At 51.0% G+C, this 27902-nt stretch overlaps 3 protein-coding genes across 10 annotated transcripts in view; 1 reads left to right on the top strand and 2 right to left on the bottom strand.

The window, feature by feature from the left end:
* ZNF185 (zinc finger protein 185 with LIM domain) overlaps nt 1-3797 on the top strand; it is a 72492-nt gene extending 68695 nt beyond the window's left edge. For all 4 annotated transcript variants that reach the window (XM_050775325.1, XM_050775327.1, XM_050775328.1 and 1 more), the window contains one exon: nt 757-3797. In XM_050775325.1, the coding sequence (XP_050631282.1) occupies nt 757-855 (99 nt within the window). In that variant the 3' untranslated portion in view covers nt 856-3797. The remainder of the gene's footprint in view (nt 1-756) is intronic.
* Nucleotides 1-27902, bottom strand: part of CETN2 (centrin 2) — a 628428-nt gene that overhangs the window by 136800 nt on the left and 463726 nt on the right. The window lies entirely within an intron of this gene.
* PNMA5 (PNMA family member 5) lies at nt 22528-27839 on the bottom strand. Of its 2 annotated transcripts, none has more exons than XM_050775345.1 (4): nt 27751-27839; nt 26347-26476; nt 25592-25667; nt 22528-25411 (listed from the first exon to the last, which is right to left on the bottom strand). In XM_050775345.1, the coding sequence occupies exon 4, from the start codon at nt 25287-25289 to the stop codon at nt 23943-23945; it is 1347 nt and encodes a 448-aa protein (XP_050631302.1). In that variant the 5' UTR covers nt 25290-25411; nt 25592-25667; nt 26347-26476; nt 27751-27839; the 3' UTR covers nt 22528-23942. The 2 variants fall into 2 exon arrangements, with proteins under 2 accessions (XP_050631302.1, XP_050631301.1); XM_050775344.1 differs by having other exon boundaries at nt 22534-25411; nt 25606-25667.

Genomic DNA, 27902 nt, shown 5'->3' on the forward strand with positions numbered 1-27902 from the left:
ATGAGCTTCCAAGTCTAAGAGAGTAGATGAATGTTGGTGATTCCGCATACTTAGTACTGTAGGGGAGACAAAAGTGGTCTTTTCAGGAAAGACTATTCCTGGCAGAGGGCCAGCAAGTGCAAAGGCCCTGGGGCAGAAGCACTAGAGTGTTCTAGCTTTCATGGGAGAATGGCATGAGTGACAGGGTGGCTAGATCATGTAGGCCTTGGCGGGCACAGAGTTTGAATTTTATTCTGAATGCCATTGGGGTCCCCATTCTCTATGATGTATGGTACTTTGTAACCCCAGGTTGTTGGTTCCAGTCCATTTAGGGGGGTCACCTCTAGGTGCACTGAAAAAAACAACCCTCTCCTTTGCCTTGACAGAATGTTAGGCAGTCTTCTCTCCTCCCCACAGGGCCTGAACTTTGCTTGCTCCTGGCTAAGTAAGTGCTAAAATGCAGAACATGCCCCACTTCGCAGCTTCTCCTGGGAATCGGCTGACTGCAGGGAAACACATTTCTGGTCAAATCATGCCAAATAGGTTCCCCTTTGCTTGCCCACTGGCCCTTGAAAGTAGCTGAGCTTCTAGCTCTACTTACTACTCCCTCCCTCCTTTTTCTGTATTATTTTGTGATGTTTGCAAGTCCTGAGGTCCAGGATGTGCCATAGGCTCACAGCATCTGCTCACCCACCTTGTTCAGGCATCTCCTTCCCACTTCACTCATTCCTCTTGCTTTGCTTTGTGTGTTGACCTCCAGCTTGCTTTTTCTTTCAGTGTGGGATTTGCAGTAAACCGATGGGCGATCTCCTGGATCAGATCTTCATTCACCGTGACACCATTCACTGTGGGAAATGCTATGAGAAGCTCTTCTAGGTGGGTGCTGGCACTGCAAAGGACAAGTGGCCAAGAGACTCATTAAGGAGTAGAGATGTGCCCCAGTCTCTCCTGGAGTCAGCTTCAGACACAGCTATCTTTCTTGGCTCTCCCTTATGTTTGGGGGCCCTATGTCTTCATGTCCCTCTGCCTTGTGATATTTTGAGATCTTAGGTGGCATGGACAAAGGCCCTCTATGAGGACACTTCCAAATCACACCTTCCATCCAGCACCTGAGCCAAGCCCTCTAGCTGCCCTGGGATGCTCGCTGGGCCGCTGTTGTTAGCCCCATTTTGCAACAAGGAAATAAAGATGTAGAAAGGGAGGGGACCTGGAGAAACCAAGGTAGAATCAGGACCTCACCCCAGGTCTTTGGATTCTTGTCCAGGGCTCTCAGTTCACTGTTGCTTGCATAGCTTCAGATCAGTACTGCATAGCCACGGTGCTCAGTGAAGCAAGCCTCTGGGTCACATTATGAGAACTGCCTGAAGACGTGTGTTTGCATGCTCATAGCCAGTGGAATTTATCACAGTGTCTGAGCACAGAGCAGAATATATCCCTTGAAGGCAGTCGGGATCAATAGCAAACAGGCTTTCCACTAGCTCCATGCTGATGGTCTTCTCTCCAGAAGACACCTTGAGCTAGGTGGTAACTCCTGATCACTGGAGCAGTCACCCACCCTGAGGGCCTCTGGCTGATGTGTTTCTAGTCTCATGGCTACTTCTGTTTTCTTTTAGCCCCCCCCCCCGATCCCTGGGCTGATCAGAAGCTGATGACTCTGGACAAGTTTGGCTGTCCCCAGTTTTGCCCCAAGTTGCTGTCTCCCCTTCCCTCACCTCCTCCCACCCTGTTTGATTTCTTCATGCTTTTGCCCTTCTTAAGTTGAAGTTGCATACATCCAATATCGTATCTTAATGATGCTATGGTAATTGCTTGTGTGTATAGCTTCTCATAGCTTAGAAAGCACTTTACATCCATGATCTCATTTCAGGCTCAACCAAACAGGATCAAACAAGAATTCCATCTTGGCTTCCCTAAGACAGATTAGCTTTCTAATGAGTTTAGGGTGGGTGGAAGTGTAGGGTTCAGTGTGTCCTGACTCCCTTGAGGCTTATGATGGGCCAAGTTGAAGACTGTTGATGATCCCTGATGGGTAAATTGCAGACATTGAATGCTAGGGATTGGTATAGGCTAGTGTTTAGCCTGTCTATTTGCCATATCTATTTTTTTTAAAATTTCCATACACTTGTAAAAGTAGATAGTTGCTTTTGATTGACTTATATAGCAGTTTTTCATTTTGTCTTCCACCTACCTTTCACTATATTTGAGTGTTCCCTTACAGGTATGTTGGCATGTGTTGGAAAATTTACACAATTAGGTTTAAATTCAGTAGGATATGATTTTAGGATGCTACTGATCAAAGTGATATCTGTGTCTGTTGGAATCTTGATAGTTGATTAATTTGCCCTCAATTCTGCTCCCTGAACTTTACACATAAATCTTCCCAAGTGGGTGTTAGGGTGTGTAGATCCCAGCAGGATTAAGGAGGGGGAAAAGCAACTAACATTTCTTGAGCCTGTACCGCATACCAGGCACTGTCACAAAGTGATGGCATTAATCCCCATGATAATCCTGTGAAGGCGATATTCTCATCCCATCTTAGAGATGAGGATATTGGAACTCGGAGAGGTGGCCATTGCATTGTGCAGAACTCTACAGAGCCTGTGTCCTTCCCAGAGCAGCAGCCACAAAAGCAAGCATTGATTTTGTGCTCAGTGTGTGCCAAGCACTGTGCAGAGGGTACATCGTTCCTGCCAGGTTAACACCCTCCCTTCAGGCCTCCTGAAGACATAGGCTTGCAAAGAGCAGAAGGTGTGAAATCATACTCTTCCTCTGGGCATCCTGGATCCCTGAATTATCCCCACCTCTCAAGAAGTACTTCAAGGGTCAAGCTGCCCCTTTCCCTCCCCTCCATCCATGAAAATGCCTCCAAACTGAGATGCTTTCAGCTGAGAACAGATTTGACTCATAGACATTACCAAAGAGGAGCTTGTGAATCCAGGAAAAGCTCCAGGGGGCTAGCTTATCTGAGCAGAGAGCTTTCAGTGACCCATTTTCCTGTCTAGACTCTGCCTCAAGCTAGTGGCAACTGCTGGGGCCCCAGGTACTTGGGACATGGAAACTCGTTGGATGGCTGGGCAGATGCAAGCCTGTTCATGCAGTCAGCCAACCCTCTGCTCAGGTTCAGCTGGACTCTGCCATCTGTGGGCCCAGCATCACTCTGTAAGTTCCTTGAAAGGAAGAACAGCCTTAGAGTATTTCTGATATAAAATGAGGGCCTGTTCTCTTGATTTAATTATAAAATGTCTACGTCTTTCTCCAGTTTCTAAGCCTTATGCACATTGGCTTGTGGACTTGTTCTTCCTGCCAAATGATCAGAGAGGAACATTCCATTTATTTGTATCAGATTTCCTCTGGAGGGCGTGTACCCACACTAAATAGCAACTGCTCTTCCTCAACTGTAGTCCCCAACATCAGACTTGGCACGTGGTGGACACTAACACACAGTTACTAAATGAATGAGTGAAGGGAAGAAAAGTCACCCCGTTGGTGAGAGGTGCTATCCCTGAGTCTCAGTGCAGGCCCAGTGGATGAAAGGCAAGATAAAGAGGCCCAAGATAGGCTGGCTTCCCCCATTCAAGGTATAGTCTGCCTTTAAGGGAGTTTTAGAACCAACATGCAAGATATGCAAAGAAATCTTGCAAGAGCATTATTGACTTAGACCCAAAACAGCCTCTCTCATGTCTAAAAAGGCACAGCATTTTGCAAATCTGAGGAAGAGGGATGGTTGCATTACATTTTTGCTTCTTTTTAATTGCTTAGTGTTTCTAATCATACTTAATCCGTATTAATGTGCACAATTATAATAAATGGTAAGATATTACATGTGTCAAAGTTTTCTTTTTAAGTGTAATAACTTGGTGTATTCAGCTGTGTGATTTCTTTATTCCTATTTCCTGAAGCCATTCTCTGTACAAAAGTAAACAAGTACTTAATAGCAAGATCTGTACACTAGGCATGCGCAGGAACTGTGGAATTCTAGACTCATGAAATCTTAATGAAGAATATTGTATTGTGGCGGGGGCAGGGGGGCGTCTATCCTCCTCATCGTTACCACTGCAGACAGCCAGCCACCTAGTTGTTAGTGCCCACTTCCAGTGACCAGGAGCTCAGTTCCTTACAAACCCCTGCTGTCTGTGGACAGCCTTGGTTTTAGGAGATGCATTCTTCAGTTGAGTTAAAGTCCATTTCTGTATGTCACCCGCTGGTGGTCTTTAATCCCTCTGCTAGATGCCAGCCCTTAAAATAGATGAAAATGCTTCTCAGATTCTGTCTTGGTCAACTCTTCTCACATTTAAACACCCCTGGTCCCTCCAACTCTTCCTTGACAGTAATTCTGAATACACATCTCTCAAAGGTCCTCCTCAAAGGTGACCCCAACACACACTCCAACTCATTCCTCTAGATGTGTGCCAATATAATCTGCATGCGATCCAAGTCTTGATTCAACCCAGGGACAGGAAAGGGTGATCAGGAAGCCCAAAGATAGACATAATACCGAGAACTCCTACCACTGAGTAGGGGCCTTGGGGCCATTGGACTAGTGTTCCTCTAGCTATTTTCTCACCCCAACCTTCGCCTTTATCTTGTTACAATGGGAAGGAAGGAAGAGCTTTTACTAATTCAAAAGACAAGGACTGCAACAGTAGCTCCTAACTAGGTATTTGTAGGACTCTTAATTGGTGACAGTGTGTGACACAAAGACCTAAAGGAAAAATAGGGAGTGTCATTGTGAAACAGCAAGTCGATCCTAGTGTTGTGCCTCCTCTGTTACCACGACTCCTCCTTCCTGTCCCGAGTTTGTATCTGTGATGGTCCCCTGCCCATGCATCTCTATGTCCTCTAGGGACTGCTCCTTGCTTATGGTTGTGTTCAGCCTGTGAATTTTTCTCCCCAGAACGTATTCCTCTTGTGAAACTTCTGTGCACAGTATCCTCTGCCTGTGAAGGTCCCAAACCTGCCTCTGAATGCCTTCTTCCCACTGTCCTCTGCCTCCTAATGTCTTGTGCTCCTAGCTCCTTGCACAGTGCATTCTACCTGCAGATGCCTTCTGCTCTCTGATCTCTGCTGAGTTCGTTCGTCACCTAGGGCTCAGCCAGTGAGGCCTATCTGCACAAGGGCTTTTGCCTTTAACTGCCCTTGCCATAGTGTGCTTTGCTTCGTTAGTCTTACTTAAGGTCTGTTGATTTTGTTGTTTCTAAAGAACCACATTGACTTTTTAAAAAAATCATTTTATTGATACTTTTAGATTATTTTCTACTCTCTGTTTCATTAATGTTGCCTTTAATCTTTGTCATTTCTTCCCTTCTACTTGGTTTGGATTTACTTTGCTCTTCTTTTTCTAGTTCCTTTAAGGTATAAAGTTAGGTTGTTGATTTGAGATCCTTCTTTCTTTCATTTTTTTTTTTTGGAGACAGGGTAAGACCCTGTTCCCAGGCTGGTGTGCGGTGGCACAATCATGGCTCACTGCAGCCTTGACCTCCTGGGCACAGGCAATCCTGCCACTTAAGCCTCCTGAGTAGCTGGGACTACAGGCACGTGCCACCATGCCTGGCTAATTTTTTCCTTTGAATTTTTTTAGAGGTGGAGTTTGGCCATGTTGCCCAGGCCAGTCTACAACTCCAGGACTCAAGCAATCTTCCCATCTTGACCTCCCAAAGTGCTAGGATTACAGGTGTGAGCCACCATGCCCGGCCAAGATCTTTCTTCTTGAATGTATGCATTTATAGCTAGAAATTGTTCTCTGAGCACTTCTCTAGCTACATGTTGTGTTTTCCTTTTCATTCATCTCAAAGGTTTTCTAATTCCCCTTATCACTTCTTATTTGATCCACTGGTTATTTTGGAGTTTGTTGTTTAATGTGGGTTCCCCAGATTTCCTTCAGTTATCAGTTTCTAATTTCATTCCATTATGGTAGGTTAACACACTTTGCATAACTTCAACATTTTAAAATTTGTGGAGGCTTGTTTTATAGCCTAGTGTTTTGCTGTGAATGTGTTCTTCATGGGGTTCTTCCTGCACAGCTGTGGTCACTGCCTGTGACTACTCTGCACTCTGCCCTCTGCCTTCACAGCCTCTCTGAATCATGCACCCTGCTTGAGAATTGCCTCTCCCTCTCTCTGAAAGCCTGCTGCACATTGCTTTTCATTTCTGAGGCCCACCGTACACTGTGCTCCACATCGTGCAAGCTGTCCAGTTGTGAGCTTGGTGTGACGTGGCATGCATAATGCTTGGCTGCCAGATCACCTCCTTCTCATGTCCTCTGCCTGAAGTGCCCTTGGCAGATCCCTCTGCTTCAGTATCTCCTCCCACAAATGTCTTCTGCCCATTGATGCCTTCTTCTGTTCAGCACCTTGATGTGCCAGTTGGTCACTTAATCACGCAACAAGCATTGATTGGATATCTACCTGTGTGCCAGACGTGGGAGCCCCAGTAAAGTAGACTCAGTTTGTATTTCTGTGGAGCTCACAGTGTAAGAGGACAGAAGAGTAAACCAAACATCCCACAACAAAATACTGTTGTGATAAGTGCTCTGAGCAAAACATACAGGGTATATTTTGGAGACAGGGTCAAGGCCCTCACTGCAGCCTTGACCTATAAGCTATAATATAGTGACCTACTCTGGGCTGCTTGGTTATTGGGGGAACCCACCCCCAATATTTCAACATAGGTTCTTTCTATTTTCCGTAAGTGTCGGCCAGCTGAGAAATAAAGAGAAAGAGTACAAAGAGAGGAATTTTACAGCTGGGCTTCTGGGGGTGACATGAGGTGGGCACTGTGATGCCCACCTGAGCCACAAAACCAGCAAGTTTTTATTAAGAATTTCAAAAAAGGAGGGGGTGTATGAACAGGGAGTAGGTCACATGCTTTAAGGGGCAAAAAACAGAGCAAAGATCACATGCTTCTGAGCAAACAGGGCAAGGACAAAATCAGAATTCCTGATAAGGGTCTGTGTTCAGCAGTGCATGTATTGTCTTGATAAACATCTTAACAGAAAACAGGGTTCGAGAGCAGAGAACTGGTCTGACCTCAAATTTACCAGGGCTGGGGTTTCCCAATCCTAGTAAGCCTGAGGGTACTGCAGGAGACCAGGGTGTATTTCAGTCCTTATCTCAACTGCATAAGACAGACACTCCCAGAGCGGCAGTTTATAGACCTCCCCCCAGGAATGCATTCCTTTCCCAGGGTCTTAATTATTAATATTCCTTGCTAGGAAAAGAATTTAGCAATATCTTCCCTACTTGCACGTCCATTTATAGGCTCTCTGCAAGAAGAAAAATATGGCTCTATTCTGCCCGACCTCGCAGGCAGTCAGACCTTATGGTTGTCTTCCCGTGTTCCCTAAAAATCACTGTTGTTCTGTTCTTTTTCAAGATGCACTGATTTCATATTGTTCAAACACACATGTTTTACAATCAGTTTGTACAGTTAACACAATAGTGGTCCTGAGGTGATGTACATTCTCAGCTTACAAAGATAACAGGATTAAGAGATTAAAGTAAAGACAGGCATAAGAAATTATAAAAGTATTAATTTTGGGAGCTGATAAATGTCCATATTAAAATGAAATCTTCACAATTTATGTTCCTCTGCTGCGACTCCAGCCGGTCCCTCTGTTCAGGGTCCCTGACTTCCCATAACATCTCTCCCTTTCTTTTTGAAGATAACAAGATTAAGAGATTAAAGTAAAGACAGGATTAAGAAATTATAGAAATATTAATTTTGGGAACTGATAAATGTCCATATTAAAATGAAATCTTCACAATTTATGTTCCTCTGCTGTGGCTCCAGCCAGTCCCTCCATTCAGGGTCCCTGACTTCCTGCAACACTTGGTCAGGGAAGCTTTTTTGCATTTTTGGTTTTAGAGACAGACTCTTACTCTGTTACCCAGTCTGGAGAGCAGTGGCATGATCGTAGCTCACTACAACCTCAAACTCCTGGGCTCAAGGCTCAACCACCGGAGTTGCTGAGACTACAGATGCACATGCCACCACATCTAACAGAGAAGCTTTTCACAAGGACATGATATTTGGCTTTAGTATGAGTTTGCTATACAAAAGGAGGCTATCTTTCAGCCCCTCTTTAATGTTCCCCTACACTCAGCTCCACCCCTCAAGGCTACTCGCTCTCCTTGTATGGTGTGTCAAGCCTTCTGTGGGGCACTGGGGATACATCAGTGAGCAAGACAGACAATCTGTGAATTTGTGGAGTGACCATCTCATGGGGAGAAAGACAAAGCAACAATCCTATTTCAGTAGCAATAGCTAAAGGAGCACAGAGGTGTGTCACCTGGATTTCTGGGGCTAAAGATGGTATTCTGGGGGAGGTGACCTCTGAACTGAAACTTGAAGGATGAGGAAGAATCATTCGTTCATTCATTCATTCATTTAATAATTTAAATATTTCCTGAGCACCCACTGTGGGCCACACACTATAGTAGGCACTGAGGACACACCAGTGACAAATCAGACAAGGACCCTGTCCTTCTGGTCAATGATGGGAGGCAGGTGCTAAATAAACATGAAAGCCTTTACTCTCTTCATTTTCTTTTGAACCCATTTCTTTCAGGCTCTCACCTCCACCATGGTACTAAAAATGCTGGTGCTAAGGTCCCCAATGACCTCCACATTGCTAGACCCTATGCACACTTCTCAGGCCTCATCAACTGAGCAGCAGCATTTGGTCCAGTGGGCATGTATTAGTTTGTTCTCACACTGCTATAAAGAAATACCCGAGACTGGGTAATTTATAAAGGAAAGAGGTTTAATTGACTCACAGTTCCACGTGGCTGGGGAGGCCTCAGGAAACTTACAATCATGGCAGAAGGCAATGGGGATGCAGGCACCTTCTTCACAAGGCTGCAGGAGAGAGAAGTGCAAGCAGGGGAAATGCCAACGCTTATAAAGCCATCAGATCTCTGAGAGCTCACTATCACGAGAACAGCATGGAGGGAACTGCCCCCATTATCCAGTCACCTCCCTCCCTCAACATGTGGGGATTATGGGTCCTTCCCTTGACATGTGGGGATTATAATTCGAGATTAGAATTGGATGGGGACCATATCAGGTCTATTCCCTTTGCTAGGCCTCTCAGTCCATTCTGCCTTTCCTTCCACCTCACTGGTCACTCCTTTTCTATCTCCATTACTGGTTGTTTCTCATCACCCCATTCTCTCAACTTTGGAGTACTCCAAGACTTTGTTCTTGGACCCCTTCGCTTTTCTATCTGCACTCACTGCGTTGTACCACTGGGGTCCAGGCTTCAACATAGTATACACTGCCTCCTTCTGGAATTGCAGCTGCTCCAGCCCATGTCATCTTCCTGAACTTCAGACTTGTGTTTCAACTTTCCACAGCTCATTTCCACCTGGGGGGTCTAATCGTCATCTCATACTCAACCATGGAAGCCATGCTCTATGCATTGCCATCCACAGCTCCATAAATGACAGTCCCATTCTTCAGCTTGCATAGGCCAAAACCTACACATCACCTACTGCTCTCCCACTGCAGCCCATCAGCCTAGCCTGTTAACTCTCCCTGCCAAAGAGATCCAGAGGCAAACCATTTCTCCCCACCTTCACCATAAACACATTGCCCCCTAATCCTCCATGTGGATAATTGCAGTAACCTAAGCAATCATCTTTCCTTCCTTCCCACCCTGAAGTGTACTCCAGCACGACTGCAAGAGTGAAGAGTTTGAAACTTCAATCAGATCATCTCCCTCTTCTGCTCCATACCTTCCCCAGACCTTGTTTTACTTGGACTAAAAGCCTGAGTCCTCAAGGTGGCTGGCCAAGCAGGTGCTGCTTAATCCAGCCCCCACCACCTTTCCTCCTTACACCATTCCAGGCATTCTCTGGCCTTGAACTGTGTGCTGGTTGTCTCTTCTGCCCGGAATGCTCGTCTCCCAGATGCCCACGTGGCCATCTCCCTTGCGTCCTTCACATCTCTGCTCAGCTGCTACCTTCTCCCTGATACCTTCATGGATCATCCAATTTAAAATTCTGTGCACACCTCTAACACTCCTTATATCTGCTTCCTTGCTTTTTCTCTGTAGCACTTATCACAATCTAACATACTATATATTTTCTACTTATTTTATTGTTTGTATTTCCTTACTTAAATGAAATTTCCATGAGACATTTTTGTTCTTTTGCTCCACTGCTGAATTCCCAGTGCCTATAATAGTGCCCTGTACATAGTAAGTGCTCAGTAAATGTTGACTAAATGAATGCATAAAATAGATGATTTCAGACAAGTTCTGTAAAATTATAAAGCAGAACGAGCTAGAGCTCTGGTCTCCACATGCTAAATATGGTCTCCACATCCCACGTTAGGTTACTTGTGTTTAAATAGAAATCAACTAAAATACATTTTATAAATCCAGTTCCTCAGTCACAATAGATCCATTTCAAGTGCCTAGTAACCACACATGGCTAGAGACTACCCTATTGGGCAGCACAGTCCTAGAATATCCCATTCCCGCAAGTTTTCCAGATCGAGGGACCAATAAAGGCAGAGGCCCTGAGATGATTTAAGAGTCAGGTGTGTTTGAGGGACTAGCCAGTGGGGCTAGAGGGTGGTAAACACACAGAAGAGTGGAGGCCAGATCATGTAGGGTTTGTAGGCAGTGGTTAGGAGTTTGAGTTTTAGTCTAAGTGATATGGGAAGCCATCCATGGCTTCTGAGCAAATAAATGATGTCATTTGATTTCTGATTTTTAAAAATCACTATGAGTTATATTTGGAGAATGGACTATAGAGGAGCAAGAGGAGAGAGAGAGGAGGCTATTATACTGCAAGTATCAGTGACGGTGGCCTGGGCAATGATGGCAGTGGTAGAGATAGAGAGAAGTGGATGGAGTTTACATGTATTTGGAAGTAGAACTGCAGTACTTGCTGATAATGGAATATGAATCTATGAGGGAAAGAGAAGAAGACAAACTGAGTCTAGGTTTGGAATCAGAGCGTCTGGGTAGATGGTGATGCCAGTATCTTGGGTGAGCTTATGAGCAGTTTGGCACTGATTGAATGGTGCAGCTTGGGAGCCAGAGTTTTGTGTTAGGAAAGTTGGTATTGAGATGTTCTGTTGCCCAAGTGGAGATGTGGGTTAGGCACTTTGACATATAAGTCTAGAGCTTAAGAGGGAACTGGGCTTAGAAGCAGCCTGTCAATGAAAGCATGGACAGGCTGAGATCACCAAGGAAGTGATGTAGATAGCAAGAGAAGAGGACCCAGGGCACTGAGTCCTGGAGAGAATCCAGCAGAGAAGGAAGAACCAGAAAACTCAATTAGGAGAGGCCAGTGAAGTAGGAGGAAACCCAAAGCATGTGGTATCCCAGGAGCCAAGGGAAAAAGTGCTTCATGAAGGAAGAATAGTCACCTGGGTCAAATTCTACTGAGATGTTGGTGTAAGTAAGATGAGGACAGAGAATTGGATTCATCAAGATTCAGGTTGTTCGGTCACTTTGTTAAGAGTCCTTTCAGTAGCAGAATGGGTGAAACCAGTGTTACAGAGAATTAAGGAGAGCATGGGAGCTGAGAAAGTGTGCATGGTAGGCATAGACAAGTCTTCTGAGAAGCTTTCCCATGTAGTGGAACAGAAGAACAGAGTGAGAGGTAGAGGGATGTGCTAGTTAATTGCATGTGTCAACTTGACTGGGCTAAGGGATGCTCAGATAGCTGGTAAAAACATTATTTCTGGGTGTGTCTGTGAGGGTGTGTGCAGGAGAGATTAGCATTTCTATCAGTACAATGAATAAAGATCACCCTCACCAATGTAGGAAGGCATCATCCAATTGTTTGAGGGGCCAAATAGAACAAAAATATGGAGGAAGAGCAAATTCTCTCTCTCTCTCTCTCTCTCTCTCTCTCTCTAGCTCGCTCTCTCATTCTCTCTCTTTCTCTCTCTTCTTGAGCTGAAACATCTACCTTCTCTTGTCCTCAGACATCAGAGCTCCTGGATCTGAGGCTTTCAGACTCCAAGATGTACACCAATGGGCCCCACTCCCCACTCCTTCAGCTTTAGATTAGAAGTAACACCATCAACTTCCCTGGATCTCAGGCCTTTGAACTTGGACTGAATTATACCACCATCTTTCTCTATTCTACAGCTTGCAGATGGCATGTCATAGAATTTGTTGGCCTCCATAATCATGTGTGCCAATTCCCAAAATAATATATCTATCATCTCCTACTGGTTTTGCTTTTCTGGAGTACTCTGATTAATGCAAATGGGAATTTGGAGGATTTGTGTCTGTCCATGTCATAGGTAAACAAGGAGAGCATTCCTGAGCCCTAACTAAGTCTTACGGGGAAGGGGTATTGTGTTAGTTTCCCAGGCCTGTCATAACAAAGTACTACAAACCGAAAGGCTTAAACAACAGAAATTGATTCTCTCACAGTTTTCGATGCCGGGAGTCCAAGACCAAGGTGTCGGCAGGCTTGGTTCTTTCTGAGGGCTGTGAGGGAAGAATCTGTTCCAGGCCTCTCTTTTTTGCTTGTAGATGGCAATCTTCTTCCTGCTTCACTTCACATTATCTTCCTTGTTTGTCTGTGTGTCCAAATTTCTTCTTCTTGTAGGAACACCTGTCATATTGGATTGGGGCCCACCATAATGCCTTCATTTAACTTTAATTACCTTTTTAAAGACTCTATCTCTAAATAAGGCCACATTCTGAGGTGCTGGAGTTAGGACTTCAACATATGGATTTTGGGTAAAATAAAATTCAGCCCACCCATAACAGTGTTTTTGTTGTTTTGTTTGTTTGTTGGCAATAAGTCATTTTCTGGAACACTAAAGGATGGGGGGATTTTGTAACCATTGCTGTTTTCAAGGATTACAGGGCTTGAGTAAAGTTCAACATTGTCAGCAGGCATCTGGGGCCAGGAGCAGGGCAGCCAGAGGTGCTGGAGGCCAAAGTGCTCAGGGGACTGACTACTGTGTGCAGGGACTACAGGCCTGGGAGGCAGGCTCCACTCTGGGCTCCCTGAGGAGGGGATAGGGTCTGGAGGAATATGGTAGCCTTGAGAGTGGCTGCCTCCAAATGCCAGCTGTCTTTGGGTAGGGAAAAGCTCAAAGGGCAGAGTGTAATCCCAGGCCTAGAGCCAGCCAAGCCCCTGGGGCCCATGGCTCAGGGGACCACAGCAGCAAGGGACCAGGGTCTGCCCTGCAGGCCCAGGGAAGCAGCCAGCAGGTGCCTCTGCTTTGGCCTTTGCACAACCCACTGTGGGTGAAGGAGTCGGGGCCTGAGTGGTGGTCCCGTTTGAACAGGCAAAGAGAAAGGGGAGAGAGAAAAGGTCACATTCGGCTCTTTCCAAATTATCTTGACCAGTGGGAGAGGACTTGTTCCCTGACAAAACTGAGGGTCGGGCTGCTATTTCTTGCGGTCCAATAATGAGATGCAGATGAACTGGGGAGGAAGAGAGTTTTTATTTCTGTAACTGGTTACAGAGAGAAAGCCTGGAAAATATTGCCAGACCAACTCAAAATTACAAAGTTTTCCAGAGCTTCTATCCCTTCTAAGCTATATGTCTACATGTAAGTGTGCACTCATCTAAAAAGACATAAGTGATTCACTTCTTTTCATCTATAGGTAAGATTTGAGTCCTGAAGACCTCCCTCTGGAGCCTCAGTAAATTGACTTAATCTAAATGGGTCCAGGTGCTGGGGTGATGACCCTTATCTGATCTCCTGCTAAATCATGGAGGTTTGGGGAGTTCCTTTAATCTCCAATAAAGCTTGTTTGTGGAGGCCTGGTGAGTTTCTTCAGACCTTCAATAAAACGTGTTTAATCCTAAACGGGTCCTGTGAAGAATTCTTTCATCATTTTGTCATGTTTCAAGGCCCAGGAAAGGCCTAGGCAAAACTCTTGGTGGGCTTTTGTTACATTCAAGCCTTTATATAAGGGTGTTGGCTCTTTCAGCTTTTAATATTTAATTTCACCACTTGGTTAGTGCTGAAACAGTTGTTGTGGAGGCCTGTGTTAGTGATACCCGACCTGCCACAGACTGAGGGCTGGGAAAAAGGCAGCCCCCAGGGGTCTCACTCTTCTGTGCCAGGCCCCACTCCTGTGTCTGGCAGCCAGAGGGCCCATTCCCAGAGCCCACCTAGGGCCAGACTGCCCAGGGCATGGCCTTCTTCCTGGCATCCTGCCATGGGAGGGGCCAGGAAAGTGACTGCTCTGTGGCATCTTCATCTTCAGAAAAATGAAGATGCCACACGGCTCACTAAGAGGAGGTGATCCCAGGCCAGGAACAGGTGGAGGCCGGGAGTCCAGAAAGGCCACAGAGAGTGCTGCAGCCTGCAGGAGAAGCAGCAGGGGGTCCCAGCCGTGTTCCTAGGTTAGCCTTGTCATTCCCAATCAACTGCAATGGGACATAGACTTACGAGGCAGTGAATCGACAGGTTCTCAGATGAGCCTAAAATTAAATACAAAACATGCTGGCCCTCCACAGACCCCGGGTGCCTATCCACAGAAGGAGAGGGCACAGGCCTGAGGATGGCACCCCTGTCAGCCTTCTCTGCTCAGGGGCAGACCTGAGGATAGGACCCCTGTTAGTTCATTCCGCTCAGGTGAAAGGCCCGAGGATGGCACGTCTCTCAATCCACTGTGCTGAGGAAACAGACCTGAAGACAGGGCTTAACTCAGTCCCCACTGCTAAGGGAAAGAGCTAAGGCCACAACTCTCCCAGTCTTCTCTGATCAAAGCTGATGAGGGAGCAGGAGTTTTCTCAGTCCTCTCTGCTCGGGGGACAGACCTTAGGACATGACCTCACTCAGTACTCTCTACTCAGGAGCAATTCATAAAGGGACACCTCTCCACATACATGTCACTCAGCAAACAGGAGAACAGGAACTCTGGGTCCTCTCAGCTCAGGTGACAGGCCTGAGGATGGGACTCCTGTTGGGCCATCTTCTAAGGGGATAGATAAGAGAACAGGACCTCTCTCAGTCCCATCAACTCAGGGGACAGGCCTGAGGGTGGGACCCCCCCTCGGCCCATCTTCTAAGAGGATAGATATGAGGACAGGACCTCTCTAGGTCCCCTCAGCCCAGGGGACAAGCCTGAGCATGGGATTCCTGTCAGTCCATCTTCTAAGGGGATAGAGGGGTTGATATGAGGACAGGACCTCTCTCGGTCCAGTCAGATCAGGAGACAAGCCTGAGGATGGGACCCCTGTCGGTCCATCTTCTGACGGGATAAATATGAGGATAGGAACGCTCGCAGTCCCCTCAGCTCAGGGGACAGGCCTGAGGATGGGATCCCTGTTGGTTCACCTTTTAAGGGGATAGATATGAGGACAGGACCTCTCTCTGTCCTCTCTGCTCAAGGGAGAGATCTGAGGATGGGACCCCTTCCGTTCCATCTTCTAAGGGGATAGATATGAGGAGAGGAATCCTCTCAGTCCCCTCAGCTCAGGGGCCAGGCCTGAGGATGGGACCCCTGTCGGTCCATCTTCTAAGGGGATAGATATGAGGACAGGACGTCACTGAGTCCTCTCTGCTATAGGCAGAGACCTGAGGATGGGACCACTGTCGGTCCATCTCCTGAAGGGATAGATATGAGGACAGGACCTCTTTTGTGCCCCTCAGCTCAGGGGACAGGCCTGAGGATGGGACCCCTGACGGTCCATCTTCCAAGGTGATAGATATAAAGACAGGACCTCTCGATCCCGTCAGCTCAGGTGACAGGCCTGAGGGTGTGACCAATATCGCTCCATCTTGTAAGCGATTAGATATGAGGACAGGACCTCTCTTGGTCCCCCAGCTCAGGGTACGGGCCTGAGGATGGGACCCCTGTCGATTCATATTCTAAGGGGATAGATGTGAGGACAGAACTCTCTGTCCCCTCAGCTCAGGGGACAGGTCTGAGGATGGGACCCCTGTCGGTTCATATTCTAAGGGGATAGATATGAGGACAGGACCTCTCTCAATCCTCTCTGCTCCATACACAGACCTGAGTTTGGGACCCCAGTCAGTCCAACTTCTGAGGGGATAGATATGAGGACAGGAACTCTTGTCAGACCCTCAGCTCAGGGGACAGGTCTGAGGATAGGACCCCTGTCAGTCCATCTTCTAAGGTGATAGATATGAGAACAGGACCTCTCTCATCCCCTCAGCTCAGGGGACAGGTGTGAGGATGGGACCCCTGTCGGTCCATTTTCCTAGGGGATAGATATGAGGACAGGGTGTCTCTCAGTCCTCTCTGCTCCAGGCACAGACCTGAGGATGGGACCCCTATCGGTCCATCTCCTGAGGGGATAGCTATGAGGACAGGACCGAGTCTCTCCATCCCCTGAGCTCAGGGGACAGGGCTGAGGATGGGACCCCTGTCGGTCCATCTCCTAGGGGATAGATATGAGGACAGGATCTCTCTCCGTCTCCCCTCAGCTCAGGGGACAAATCTGAGGATGGAGTCCCAGTCCGTCCGTCTTCTAAGGGCATAGATATGAAAACAGTACCTCTCTGAGTCCCCTCAGCAGAGGGGATAGGCCTGAGGACAGGTCCCCTGTCCGTCCATCTTTTAAGGGGACTGATATGAGGACAGGACATCTCTCAGTTCTCTCTGCTCAGGGGACAGGTCTGAGGATGGAACCCCTGTCAGTCCATCTTCTAAGGGGATAGATATGAGGACAGGAACTCTCAGTCCCCTCACCTCAGGGGATTGCCCTAAGGATGGCACTCCTGTCGGTCCATCTTCTAAGCAGATAGATACGAGGTCAGGACCTCTTTCGGTCCTCTCAGCTCAGTGGACAGAACTGAGGATGGGACTTTTGCAGTTTATCTTCTAAGGGGATAGATATGAGGACAGGAACTGTCCCGGGCCCCTCAGCTCATGGGACAGGCCAGAGGATGGGACCCCTGACGGTCTATTTCCAAGGTGATACATATAAAGACAGGACCTCTGTGGGTCCCCTCAGCTCAGGGGACAGGGCTGAGGGTGGGACCCCTGTCGGTTCATATTCTAAGGGGATAGGTATGAGGACAGGAACTCTCTCAGTCCCCTCCGCTCAGGGGACAGGCCTGAGGGTGGGACCCCTGTCGGTCCATCTTCTAAGGGGATCGATGTGAGGACAAGACCTCTCTCAGTCCTCTCTGCTCAAGGGACAGGCCTGAGGATGCGACCCGAGTCGTTTTATCTTCTAAGAGGATTGATGTGAGGTCCAGACCCCTCTCTGTCCTCTCTGCTCAAGGGACCGACCTGAGGATGGGACCCCTGTGGTTCCATCTTCTAAAGGGATAGATATGAGGACAGGGCATCTCTGAGTCCCGTCTGCTCTAGGCACAGGCCTGAGGATGGGACCCCTGTCGGTCCATCTACTAGGGGGATAGATGTGAGGACAGGACGTCTCTCAGTCCTCTCAGCTCAGGGGACAGGACTGACGATGGAAGCCCTGTCGGTTTATCTTTTAAGGGGATATATATGAGGACCGAACCTCTCTCGGTCTCCTCAGCTCAGGGGACAGGCCTGAGGGTGGGACCCTTGTCGGTCCATCTTCTAAGGTTATAGATATGAGGATAAGACCTCTCTCGGTCCCCTCAGCTTAGAGGACAAGTCTGAGGATGGGACCTGTGTGCGCCCATCCTCCAAGAAGATAGATATGAGGAGAGGACCTTTCTCTGTCCCCTCAGCTCAGGGGACAGGCCTGAGGATGGGACCCTTGTCGGTCCATCTTCTAAGGGGATAGATATGAGGGCCGGACCTCTCCCAGTCCCCTCAGCTCAGGGGACAGGCCTGAGGATGGGACCCTTGTCGGTCCATCTTCTAAGGGGATAGATATGAGGGCCGGACCTCTCCCAGTCCCCTCAGCTCAGGGGACAGGCCTGAGTATGGGACCCCTGTCGGTCCATCTTCTAAGGGGATAGATATGAGGGCCGGACCTCTCCCAGTCCCCTCAGCTCAGGGGACAGGCCTGAGGATGGGACCCTTGTCGGTCCATCTTCTAAGGGGATAGATATGAGGGCCGGACCTCTCCCAGTCCCCTCAGCTCAGGGGACAGGCCTGAGGATGGGACCCCTGTTGGTCCATCTGCTGAGCTGATAGATGTGAGGACAGGACGTTTCTTCATCCCCTCAGCTCAGGGGACAGGCCTGAGGATGGGACCCCTGTCGGTCCATCTTTTAAGGGGATACATATGAGGACAGGACGTCTGTCAGTCCTCTCTGCTCTAGACACGGACCTGAGTTTGGGACCTCTGTCGGTCCATCTTCTGAGGGGATAGATATGAGGGGAGGAACTCTCTCAGCCCCCTCAGCTCAGGGGACAGGCCTGAGGATGGGACCCTTGTCGGTCCATCTTCTAAGGGGATAGATATGAGGGCCGGACCTCTCCCAGTCCCCTCAGCTCAGGGGACAGGCCTGAGGATGGGACCCCTGTTGGTCCATCTGCTGAGCTGATAGATGTGAGGACAGGACGTTTCTTCATCCCCTCAGCTCAGGGGACAGGCCTGAGGATGGGACCCCTGTCGGTCCATCTTTTAAGGGGATACATATGAGGACGGGACGTCTGTCAGTCCTCTCTGCTCTAGACACGGACCTGAGTTTGGGACCTCTGTCGGTCCATCTTCTGAGGGGATAGATATGAGGAGAGGAACTCTCTCAGCCCCCTCAGCTCAGGGGACAGGCCTGAGGATGGGACCCCTGTCGGTCCATCTTCTAAGGGGATCGATGTGAGGACAGGACCTCTCTCAGTCCTCTCAGCGTAGGGGGTAGGCCTTAGGATGGGTCCCCTGTCCCTCCATTTCCTAAGTAGATAGACTTGAGGACAGGATGTCTCTCAGTCCTCTCTGCTCAAGGGACGGATCTGAGGATGGGAACCCTGTCGGTCCATCTTCTGAGGGGATAGATATGAGGACAGGAACTCTCTCAGTCCCCTTAGCTCAGGGGACAGGCCTGAAGATACGACCCCTGTCGGTCCATCTTCTTAGGGGACAGATATGAGGACAGGACCTCTCTGAATCCTCTCTGCTCAAAGGACAGGCCTGAGGACAGGACCCCTCTAAGTCCTCTTTGCTCTGGGATAGACACGTGAATGGGATCTTTGTCAGTCGACTGTGCTCAGAAGACAGGCCGCAGCACAGGACCTCTCTCTGCCCACTAAGCCTCACATGCCTGAAGACAGCATCTCTCTCAGTCTTCTCTGCCCGGGGACACCGGAGGACGATACCTCTCCCACTGCTTTCTACTCAGGGTCAGGCCTGAGGACAGGACCACTCTCCGTCTTCTCTGCTAAGGGGACAGACCTTAGGATGGGATCCCTCTCTGACCTCTTACACAGAGGATGGGCCTGTGGACAGGACCTCTCTTACGACTCTCCGCCCAGGGATGGGTCTGAGGACAGGAGTCCTCTCAGTCGTCCTGCTCAGGGGCTGCCTGAGGATGAGACCTCTGTCAGTTCTGTTTGCTCAGGGGACAAAATAGAAGATGGGACCTCTCTCAGTCCTCTCTGCTCAGAAAGAAACCTGAGGATTGTACTCTGTCGGACATTTCTGCTCATGGACAGGGCTGATGATAGGATCTCTCTCAGTTGTTCTGCACAGGGGACACCTGAGTATGGGACCTCTTTCAGTCCTCTTTGCTCATGGAACAGGCCTGAAAATGAGACCTCTGTCATTTCTCTATGATCAGGGACAGAGTTGAGGACAGCACCTTTCACAGTTCCCCCTGCTCAGGTTTCAGAGAGAGGCCTCTCTGCTCAGGAGACCCAACTCAGTCCTCTCTTGTTAAGGAACAGGTCTTATGATGGCACCCATCTCAGTTAATTTTCTCAGAGGTATACCTGTAGACAGGACCGCTCTCACTCCTCTCTGCTCGGGGGACAGACCTGAGGACAAGACCTCTCTCAGACCACTTTGATCAGGGACAGGCCTGGTGACGGGACCTCTCTCAGTCCTCCCTGCTCAGGGGACAGGCCTTAGGATGGGACCCCACTCAGTCTTGTCTATTCTGGGACAGTCCTGAGGACGGGACTTCTCTGAGTCCTTTCTGCTCAGCCTCAACCCCCATGATTGGGCTCTGATCCCGCTCCCTCATCCACTGCTCAAGCCGTCTGTGAGCCCAGGAGGTTGCTGCTTATTGGATGGGCTTGGTCAGCCCCTGGGCACCCGGGAAGGCACCTCGATGGACCTTTCTGTCCCCAGGCCACACATGCCCCGTGCCCCCACCCCCCAGGGACACTTGGTGAGGACTGTGCAGTGAAGCACAATGCATGGTAGGAGCTCTGCAAGCCGGCACACACCAAGGGCCTGGCCAGGATGAAAGGGACAGGGGGCCCCGTGGTGGGGCCCGTCCTTCAGGCCCAACAAAGTCTCCTGGCTCCAGGCTGGTGGGGAAGCAACTGGTTCCTCCCGGTACCGCCTTCCAGACTCCCTGGCTAGATCCCTTCCAGGTTTCACAACCCAGCTATCCAGCATGTGTGCTCACACGCTCACTGACACAGTCGCGCACACGTTCAGTGACACGCTCACGTTCCAGACACACTCACATGCGTGCACACATTGAGTGACAAACACGCATTGAATGACACATACATGCCTGCTCATCGACACACCCACATTTGCAGTCAGCACACTCACGCACAATGACTCACAAACACACACACACTGACACGCATTGACACACTCACAGTGTCACACACATGCAGCGACATGCATGCTCACCTTCAATGGCACAGCCTCATTCCCCCACACACTCCCACTCACACATGCTTAGTGATGCAGTCACATGCTGTCACTTGGATTCACACACACACTCACTTTCTCAGAAACTCATGCACATGCTCACACTGACACACACACGCACATGCGCAAACACACCCGCTCAGACACTCACGGCACACACAGGTCCACTCTGAACAGGGAAAACCAAGGAGCCCTGACAGGCTCTGGCAAGGTCAGCCAAGCTCTTCGCCCTCTCTTCTTGTCCTGTCCCTGAAATCTGGAGGGGCCCTTGGAAAGTGAGCAGTTGACTTGGCCCTGCTGAGACACAAGGGACAGACATGCTGGGGTTGTGCCCAGCCTGAAGAAGGCAGGGACAGCAGAGCACAGTGGGGGCCACAGGCATGCCCGCAGGGCACCCCGATGCGACACACTACAAGGGTCCCTGAGACACTGGTTAGGCACCTTCAGGCCGAGGAGGCTGCAGACCCAGCCCCAGGGACCTGCTGCCCCTGCCCCTCCCCGACAGCCCCGCAAAACTACCCCCCGCCCACGCCTGCACTCGCCTGTGTATGCCTAGTGTCTCCCAGGGCCCCTGCCGCCCTGCAGCCCTGCTGACTGCAGCTCTGCTCAAGCAGGCAGGTCGCCTAGATCCAGGGTTCCTCAGCCCAGGCAGGCAGCCACCCATTCCCAGCACTGGCTCCCAGGCTGCTTTGGGGCACCCTGGCTATCATCTGAGCCAAGGGGATGGTCGGAGGCTCTGTGCTCCAGAACAGCTGGAGGAAGCGTGTGGGCACAGACTGAGTGAGCTCTGGGAGACCCTCGCCAGGTCCAAGTCACTGATCCCGTCCCCTCCCCGCACTTGTGCAGGGAGGGGCCTATCAGTTGTCCCAGTCCTGTTGCCCACAGACTCTGGGTTAGTTAAATGGCTGATCGAGGACTACCCTCAATTTGTGGCGAGCTCCCTGGCCTGTTGGGAGAGAGAGCCAGTCCCAGGAGGGCTCAGGAGGGCGGGTTCCAGGATCCTCAGGCCCCCACTGAGGACTGCCCCTCCGGCCAGTGCTCAAGGAGGGGTGTTCGGATTAGCAGCGCTGTCCACCCTGAGGGAGCCCTCCTCAGGCAGCATCCAGGGCTCAGAGGGCCTCGGGGACGCAGGACAGAAAGGGGTCACTCCCCAGGGCCATCTGGACTTGCAGCTCATGGCCCACTGCCTGCTCCCAGGACACAGGAGTAGAGGCCCCCCCAGCACACTGGGAAGAGAGCAGAACAGGACCCAGGATGAAGTGCAGCTCCCCCCGCCCTTCCTCTCCCCCTCCCCGACACATAAGCACTTGGGATCCCTGTCTGACCAACACTCTGTCCCTTGGCCATCACACACACACACTATCCCCAAACATCCCTCAGTGGTTAGGCCAAGGCTGGCCACCTGCGGGCTGATCTGGGAGGGTGGGCACACAGCAGCCCCTGCACCACCCCCTGAGTCCTGCACACAGCTCTTCACAGGGCCTCTGACTGCCTGTCCAGGCCCTCCTGGGGTTCTTCTCTGACCTTGGTTTCTGCCCTCGGTTGCACACATGGCCTCTCTGACCCTTCTGGAAGCCTTGAGCCACACCCCTACAGTGCTGCCAGGAATCAGGGGCCTGGAACCCACCTGCTGCCCCTTGCCCAGCCTTCAATGTCCAACCCACTTATTCCTGAGGGCACCTGGAGTGCCTTTAGTACCCAACCAGTCACTGCTCATGACCACCAGCATCCTGTCGCCAGGCTCCATGCAGCCCAAGGCACACCACAGGTCCTCATGGACACACACCCCAATGTCAGCCTGGCCACTGTGGCCTCGTCCCCAGCAGACCACCCCCCACCCCAGTTTCATACAGAAGAGGCAAGACACTGCTGGAACACTGAACAAAATTTATTGAAGAGAAACATGAACTGAAACCGCTGAAGAGAAGGGAATTGTAACACAGACAGACACTGCAAACAACCACTGCAAGTCACAAGTCCCAGGCCCCTCCCTCACCGTGGCTCCCCCTACCACATCCCTCCTTCCACAGGGCCCCAGGATCCACCTCTTGCCAGGATTGTGGGCTCTGGCAATGTGTACTCACTTCAGGTAACCCCCTCCTGAGCCCACCCGCTGGGGCAGGGCCCTGTCTTATAGACTGCACAGGACAGTCACAGGATGCTGGAAAACATAGCAGGGAACACCCCACCAAGTTGAGGAAACTGAGTCACGAGTAACAACAGGGGTGGAACGCCAAAGCACAAAGCTTCCTGGGGAGCCTCAGGCAGCCCTGCTCCGTCCTGTGTCTGGTTCGTCCTCCTGCAGTCAAGGTCACGGTCACAAGGTGAGCGTCTGCCATGCCTCCTTCCCACTGTCTCCTGGAACTGCGCTGGGGTACTCTGGAAAGGAGCTGCTCAGATACAAACACAAACATCCCCAAGAGAACAAGCAGCTGCTGGCCGAGATCTACACCGGCAAAGCAGAGGTGGAGTTCTTGACACGGAACAGCAGTGAGCAGAGCCTGGGCCTGGTGATGACGCAAACCAAAAACAACTACCCACCCCCAACAAGTCCTCTCTTCTCACACTTCTTCCTCCTCCTTCCCCTCTTCCTCCTTCTCCTCCCCCTCTTCCTCCTCCTTTTCCTCCTGCCCCTCCTTATTCTCCTATTCCTCCTCCTGATCATCCTCTTCTTAATTCTCCTCCTCTTTCTCTTCCTCACTGGTGCAGGGGGTCATGAATGCTGCCTTCCTGGGGCTCCCCTCATGCAGTGTAAATGATCCTAAAGACGGGCTGGACCCTGCAGCCTCCCCTGCCGGGCTTCACTTCTTCCCCACAGCTCTTCCTCAGCAGCCCTGGCTCCTTCTGGCAGAGGCAGGCCCCAGGCAGGCTCCTCCAGGTCCCACATGGCCTGGGTGCCAGTGGGCATTCTCAGCTCAAAGTTCACAGGGTGGATATTTGGGGGTGTCCAGATGACCAGGCCAGAGCCCCCAGCCACACCGTCTTCAGCCCCTGCTTTGTTGGGGTCCCCATCTGAAGCCCAGCCACCCCCTGTGCTAAGTGTAGCTGTTCCCTGCTTGTGTCTCCTATACCTGTTAGGGGCCATGGGCCTGGCCCCCACTGAACCAGATGCTATTTGGTCTAGGTTGGTGAAGTCCCTTCCAGCTGGTGGAAAGTAAAGGGGCTTGATCTTGACCTGGCTTCCCTGTCCCTCTGCCCCAATCAAGTTCCCTGTTAGTGTAAGCTGCCCTTTGTTCAAATGTCCCTGCTGCCTGCCAGGGGAAGGAGTGCTTGGGTCTTCTGAGCCTATGTTTCCCAGGGCTTGGGATGGCTCATGGCCCCAGCCCCTGCCTCGTTTCCCGACTCCTCTCCTGCAGCCTGTGGCCCCTCCCTGCCTGGAGTCTGGTTTTCAGCCTTGGGATACATGGCCTGGCCATAGTCTTCTTCCCTAGTGCTTTCACTGCACGACAGCCGCCTGCGTTTCACTGATGGGGGTAAGCCTCCCTGTACAGTCTGGGTGCTGCTGTCGCTCAAAGACCTTGCCTGCACGGTGGCCTGAGGTGCAGACACACTGGCTTCTGCTCTTGCCTGTCTACCAGAGGCCCCCCGGCCTCTCCCTGATGGCTTCTCCTTATTCTTCATCACTGCCTCAGTGTTCTCCCACTCTTCTTCATCTCGAATAAGCTTCATTAACTCCAGAAAATTGGGAGGACACCCTCGCTGATCCAAGAGCTCCAGCTTGCCTCTGAGGGCGGGGGTCATGGAGACCCGAGCTAAGAGATGTTTCAGACGAATCAGGTCTGCGCTGCGCACTGACAAGGGGCTCTTCTGCACTGCCTTCCGCAGCAGGGGCTCTAAGCGCAGCAGGAAAGTGGAGACTTTCTCTCCAATCTTCGGAAAGGTCTGCAGAAACTTAAACTGAGAGGCTCTGAAGTCCTCTTTATCCCCAAAGATCTGCTTTAAGGCGTCAAGGCACTGCTCCACAGTTATGGAGTCATTGTTGGCCTGGAGCACCCGCATGATTGACAGAGCAGGCCCTCGTAAGCTCTCCAGCAAACGCCGTCTCTTCTCCATCTCAGACACTTGCCATATGGGCATTATCTCAGTGACCTGCTCTAGCCAGTCTTCAAAGGTCTCTTCACCTGGGCTAGGGGAAGCAGTTCCCGAAAACACTTTCAGTTTCCGGTACCACATACTTTCTTTCAGAGGCTCTAAAGGTGGGGGTCTAACTTGGGGTACGACCTCTGCATCCAGGCTCTCGGCAGGGAGGCTGCAACATCCCAGGGCTCTGGCCACATCTGTCATACTTCGGCCCTCATCTTTCAGGAAGTAGTTCAGTCTAATGAGAAACTCGTCATCTGGGTTACGGGGTTTTACCACCACTTCCCAGGAGCCCCCCTTTCCTGGTATGTGACTAGGCAGAGTAGTGTAATCGACAGTGTCAGCCAATTCAATGAAGACTGCCTTGGCGTTGTCTTCCCTCCTGAACATTCTCCCTAGCACCCTGTATGCGCGCAGGGGCTGTAAGCCTGCCTGCACAGTGTCCTGAATTTCCACCTCACTACACTCCACAGGGATGCCTATGATCAGCAGGGCCTTTCTGGGGTCCATGTCCATCCCCTTGCACCAATCCTCTAGCAGTGTCAATGCCATTGCTCCCACTTTCTATGGACTGATCTAATACTAGGGCAGCAATCAGCTTAGTTTGACAGCACTCAAATAACTCTGAGCCACTGCCACGTAGGAAGGTAGAAGTGGTCCCAGGTTTCCACAGCCTGCAAAGCAAATGGGATGAGAGCATTGTTAATGCCTACCCCAACCTATACCCCCAAGCACCCCTCCTCTGCCCCCACCCCCGAGCAGGGATGGAGTCCCTTCTTCCCAGGGTTCCCCAAGTTATTTTGGGGAGGGTAGAGGGTGGAGGTTCTCCCCAGGCAAAGATCTCCTCATCTCACCACTCCCTGCTGACCTCCTCCTGCTGTGGGTTCCTCCTCGAAGTCCAGAGGACTCTGCTGTGTGTGCTTCGGGTATCTGTAGTGAAAAGGCCAAAGTCAGGAGGCAGGGCCTGACATCTGGGGACACTGACAAGCTCTCCAGGCAGAAGAGGGCAGGAGACGGCCTCACTGCTCACTCAGGGCTATGTGGGCTCAGGTCACCCAGCACCCTCCTTGCTGGAGTGAAGGCTGGCAGCAGGAGAGGTAGAATGGTCCTCTTTCTCAGGAATGCCTGACAGATGAGAAAGATGGCCGAGCTCTGCGCAATGCAATGAGAGTGGTGGGTGTGGAGATTGTGTGACAAGCTGCAGTGTTGCCATGGATACAGAGAATACCATGGACCATGGGTTGCTATTGCAGGGGAGTGTCATGTGGTAAGGCTAAGGTCCTTGAGAAGCAACAGGTGATGTCATTGGCCTCCAACCAATAAAGCTTCCCAGCAAAAAGGAGGGTGGGAGAGGGAAGGCGAGGCAGGCTTGAGGAGTGAGTGCTGAAAGGACAGGAGCTCATGGTTTCAATTGTGTGGAAGCTGAAATCAGGTAGAAAAGGGACCCTGATGAGGTCCCCACTGCCAGACTGCAGGAAACCAACAACTCTTGCCCTAGAGATGGCCCTACCCTGCAGAGTCTGTGAACGCTGGCAGGCAGTCCCCTCTCCACACTCTTTGCCGGGGTTCCAGAGACCCTCCCAACAGGGCCCACCTCACAGCTGCTCACCTTTCTGGGTTGGCCCTGCTGGCAGCGCAGATGCTGCAATAACACAGTCACTTCAGAGTCGCTCTGCTCTTCAACTCTATCCAATTAGGCAGTTCCTGACTCAGGCGTGATGGTTCCTGCTTCCCTGGATCTGTCCAAGGCAAAGCACAGGTATTTTGCTGTGATTCTGTCCCACACACATGTCCCTGCTCAGGCCATACCAATTCAGATTCTGCATAGGTGTCCACTAGGACCCTGGTGCAGGGGTAGAAGAAACTGCTCAACTGGCAGAGGGAAGAGGAGGGGGGAAAGGGGGGAGGGGTGGGGGGGGAAGGAGGAGTGGGGGGAAGAATGGCGAGAGGGGTGGGAGGTGAGGAGGGAGGTGGGGGGCGGGGGGGCTGCTGCTAGGGCAGAAGGGATCCTAAGGTAAGGTTGCGGCCCCACCCCCACTGCAAACTTCATTCCCTCCCAAGCCCCACCCCTGCAGCCATGTTGCACCCCTTCCTAAGCCCCACCTCAAAACTTGCACGCCTGCTGCCAAACTCCGCCTACAACTAAGTTGCACCTCTACCCCAAGCCTAGACCCCACCAAGTCCAACTCCTTCCACCACCCAAGTCTAACTCCCGCCTCAAGCCTTGCCCTCACCCACAGTCCAACTCCTACCCCAAGCCCTGCCCCCTCACCAAGTCCAACTCCTACCTCCATGCAAGTCTAACTGATGTCCCCAAACCCCCACCTCCATTTCCCTGTTCCCCCAATCCCCACCCTGTTATTTACATACACCCACACCACCGACACCAGTGGAAGCAGGCAGAATCTAGGAGGGGAAGGTTCGAAGCCACTTTCCCTCAAGGGCAAGGGCCAAGAGCTACTGTCCTGACTGCAGTGTCTCCGGGCAGGGTCGAGGGTGGAATACGTCTCCCTGAAGTTTTTTTTTCTTTTTTTTTTTTTTGAAACGGAGTCTCACTCTGTCACCCAGGCTGGAGTGCAGTAGGGTATGATCTCAGCTCACTGCAACCTCCGCCTCCTGGGTTCAAGCGATTCTCCGACCTCAGCCTCCTGAGTAGCCGGGATTACAGGCGTATGCCACCATGCCCGGCTACTTTTTGTATTTTTAGTAGAGACCGGGTTTCCCCATGTTGGCCAGGCTGGTCTCCAACTCCTGACCTCAGGTGATTCACCCGCCTTGGCCTCCCAAAGTGCTGGGATTACAGGTGTGAGCCACCGCGCCTGGCCAGGTCTCCCTGAAGTTCTGCCTGGAAATGGCAGGGATTCCTCGGGGTGCTGTGTGTGATCTAGTGGGATCCCGCCTCCATGGAAACCTATGGCCACAAGCCCCTAGACCCCGTTGAAAATAGCAAGGATTATTGGGGGGATCCCCCGTAATCTGAGTTGCTGTCTAAGCCCGGGGTCCAGCTCCGTACCTGCCGGAGGTGCCTCCAAGCCGGTGTTCCCGCGCAGCGCGACCACCACACGTCTATGGCGGCTGCCGCCTCCGTGCCGACTGCGCCACGAGGCTCTGGCGGGAAGAGGTTGTCTGGAGACGACACCACTCCCCCAGCGGAATTGCACACGG

Source organism: Macaca thibetana, chromosome X, assembly GCF_024542745.1.
Source record: "Macaca thibetana thibetana isolate TM-01 chromosome X, ASM2454274v1, whole genome shotgun sequence".
NCBI lineage: Eukaryota > Metazoa > Chordata > Mammalia > Primates > Cercopithecidae > Macaca > Macaca thibetana.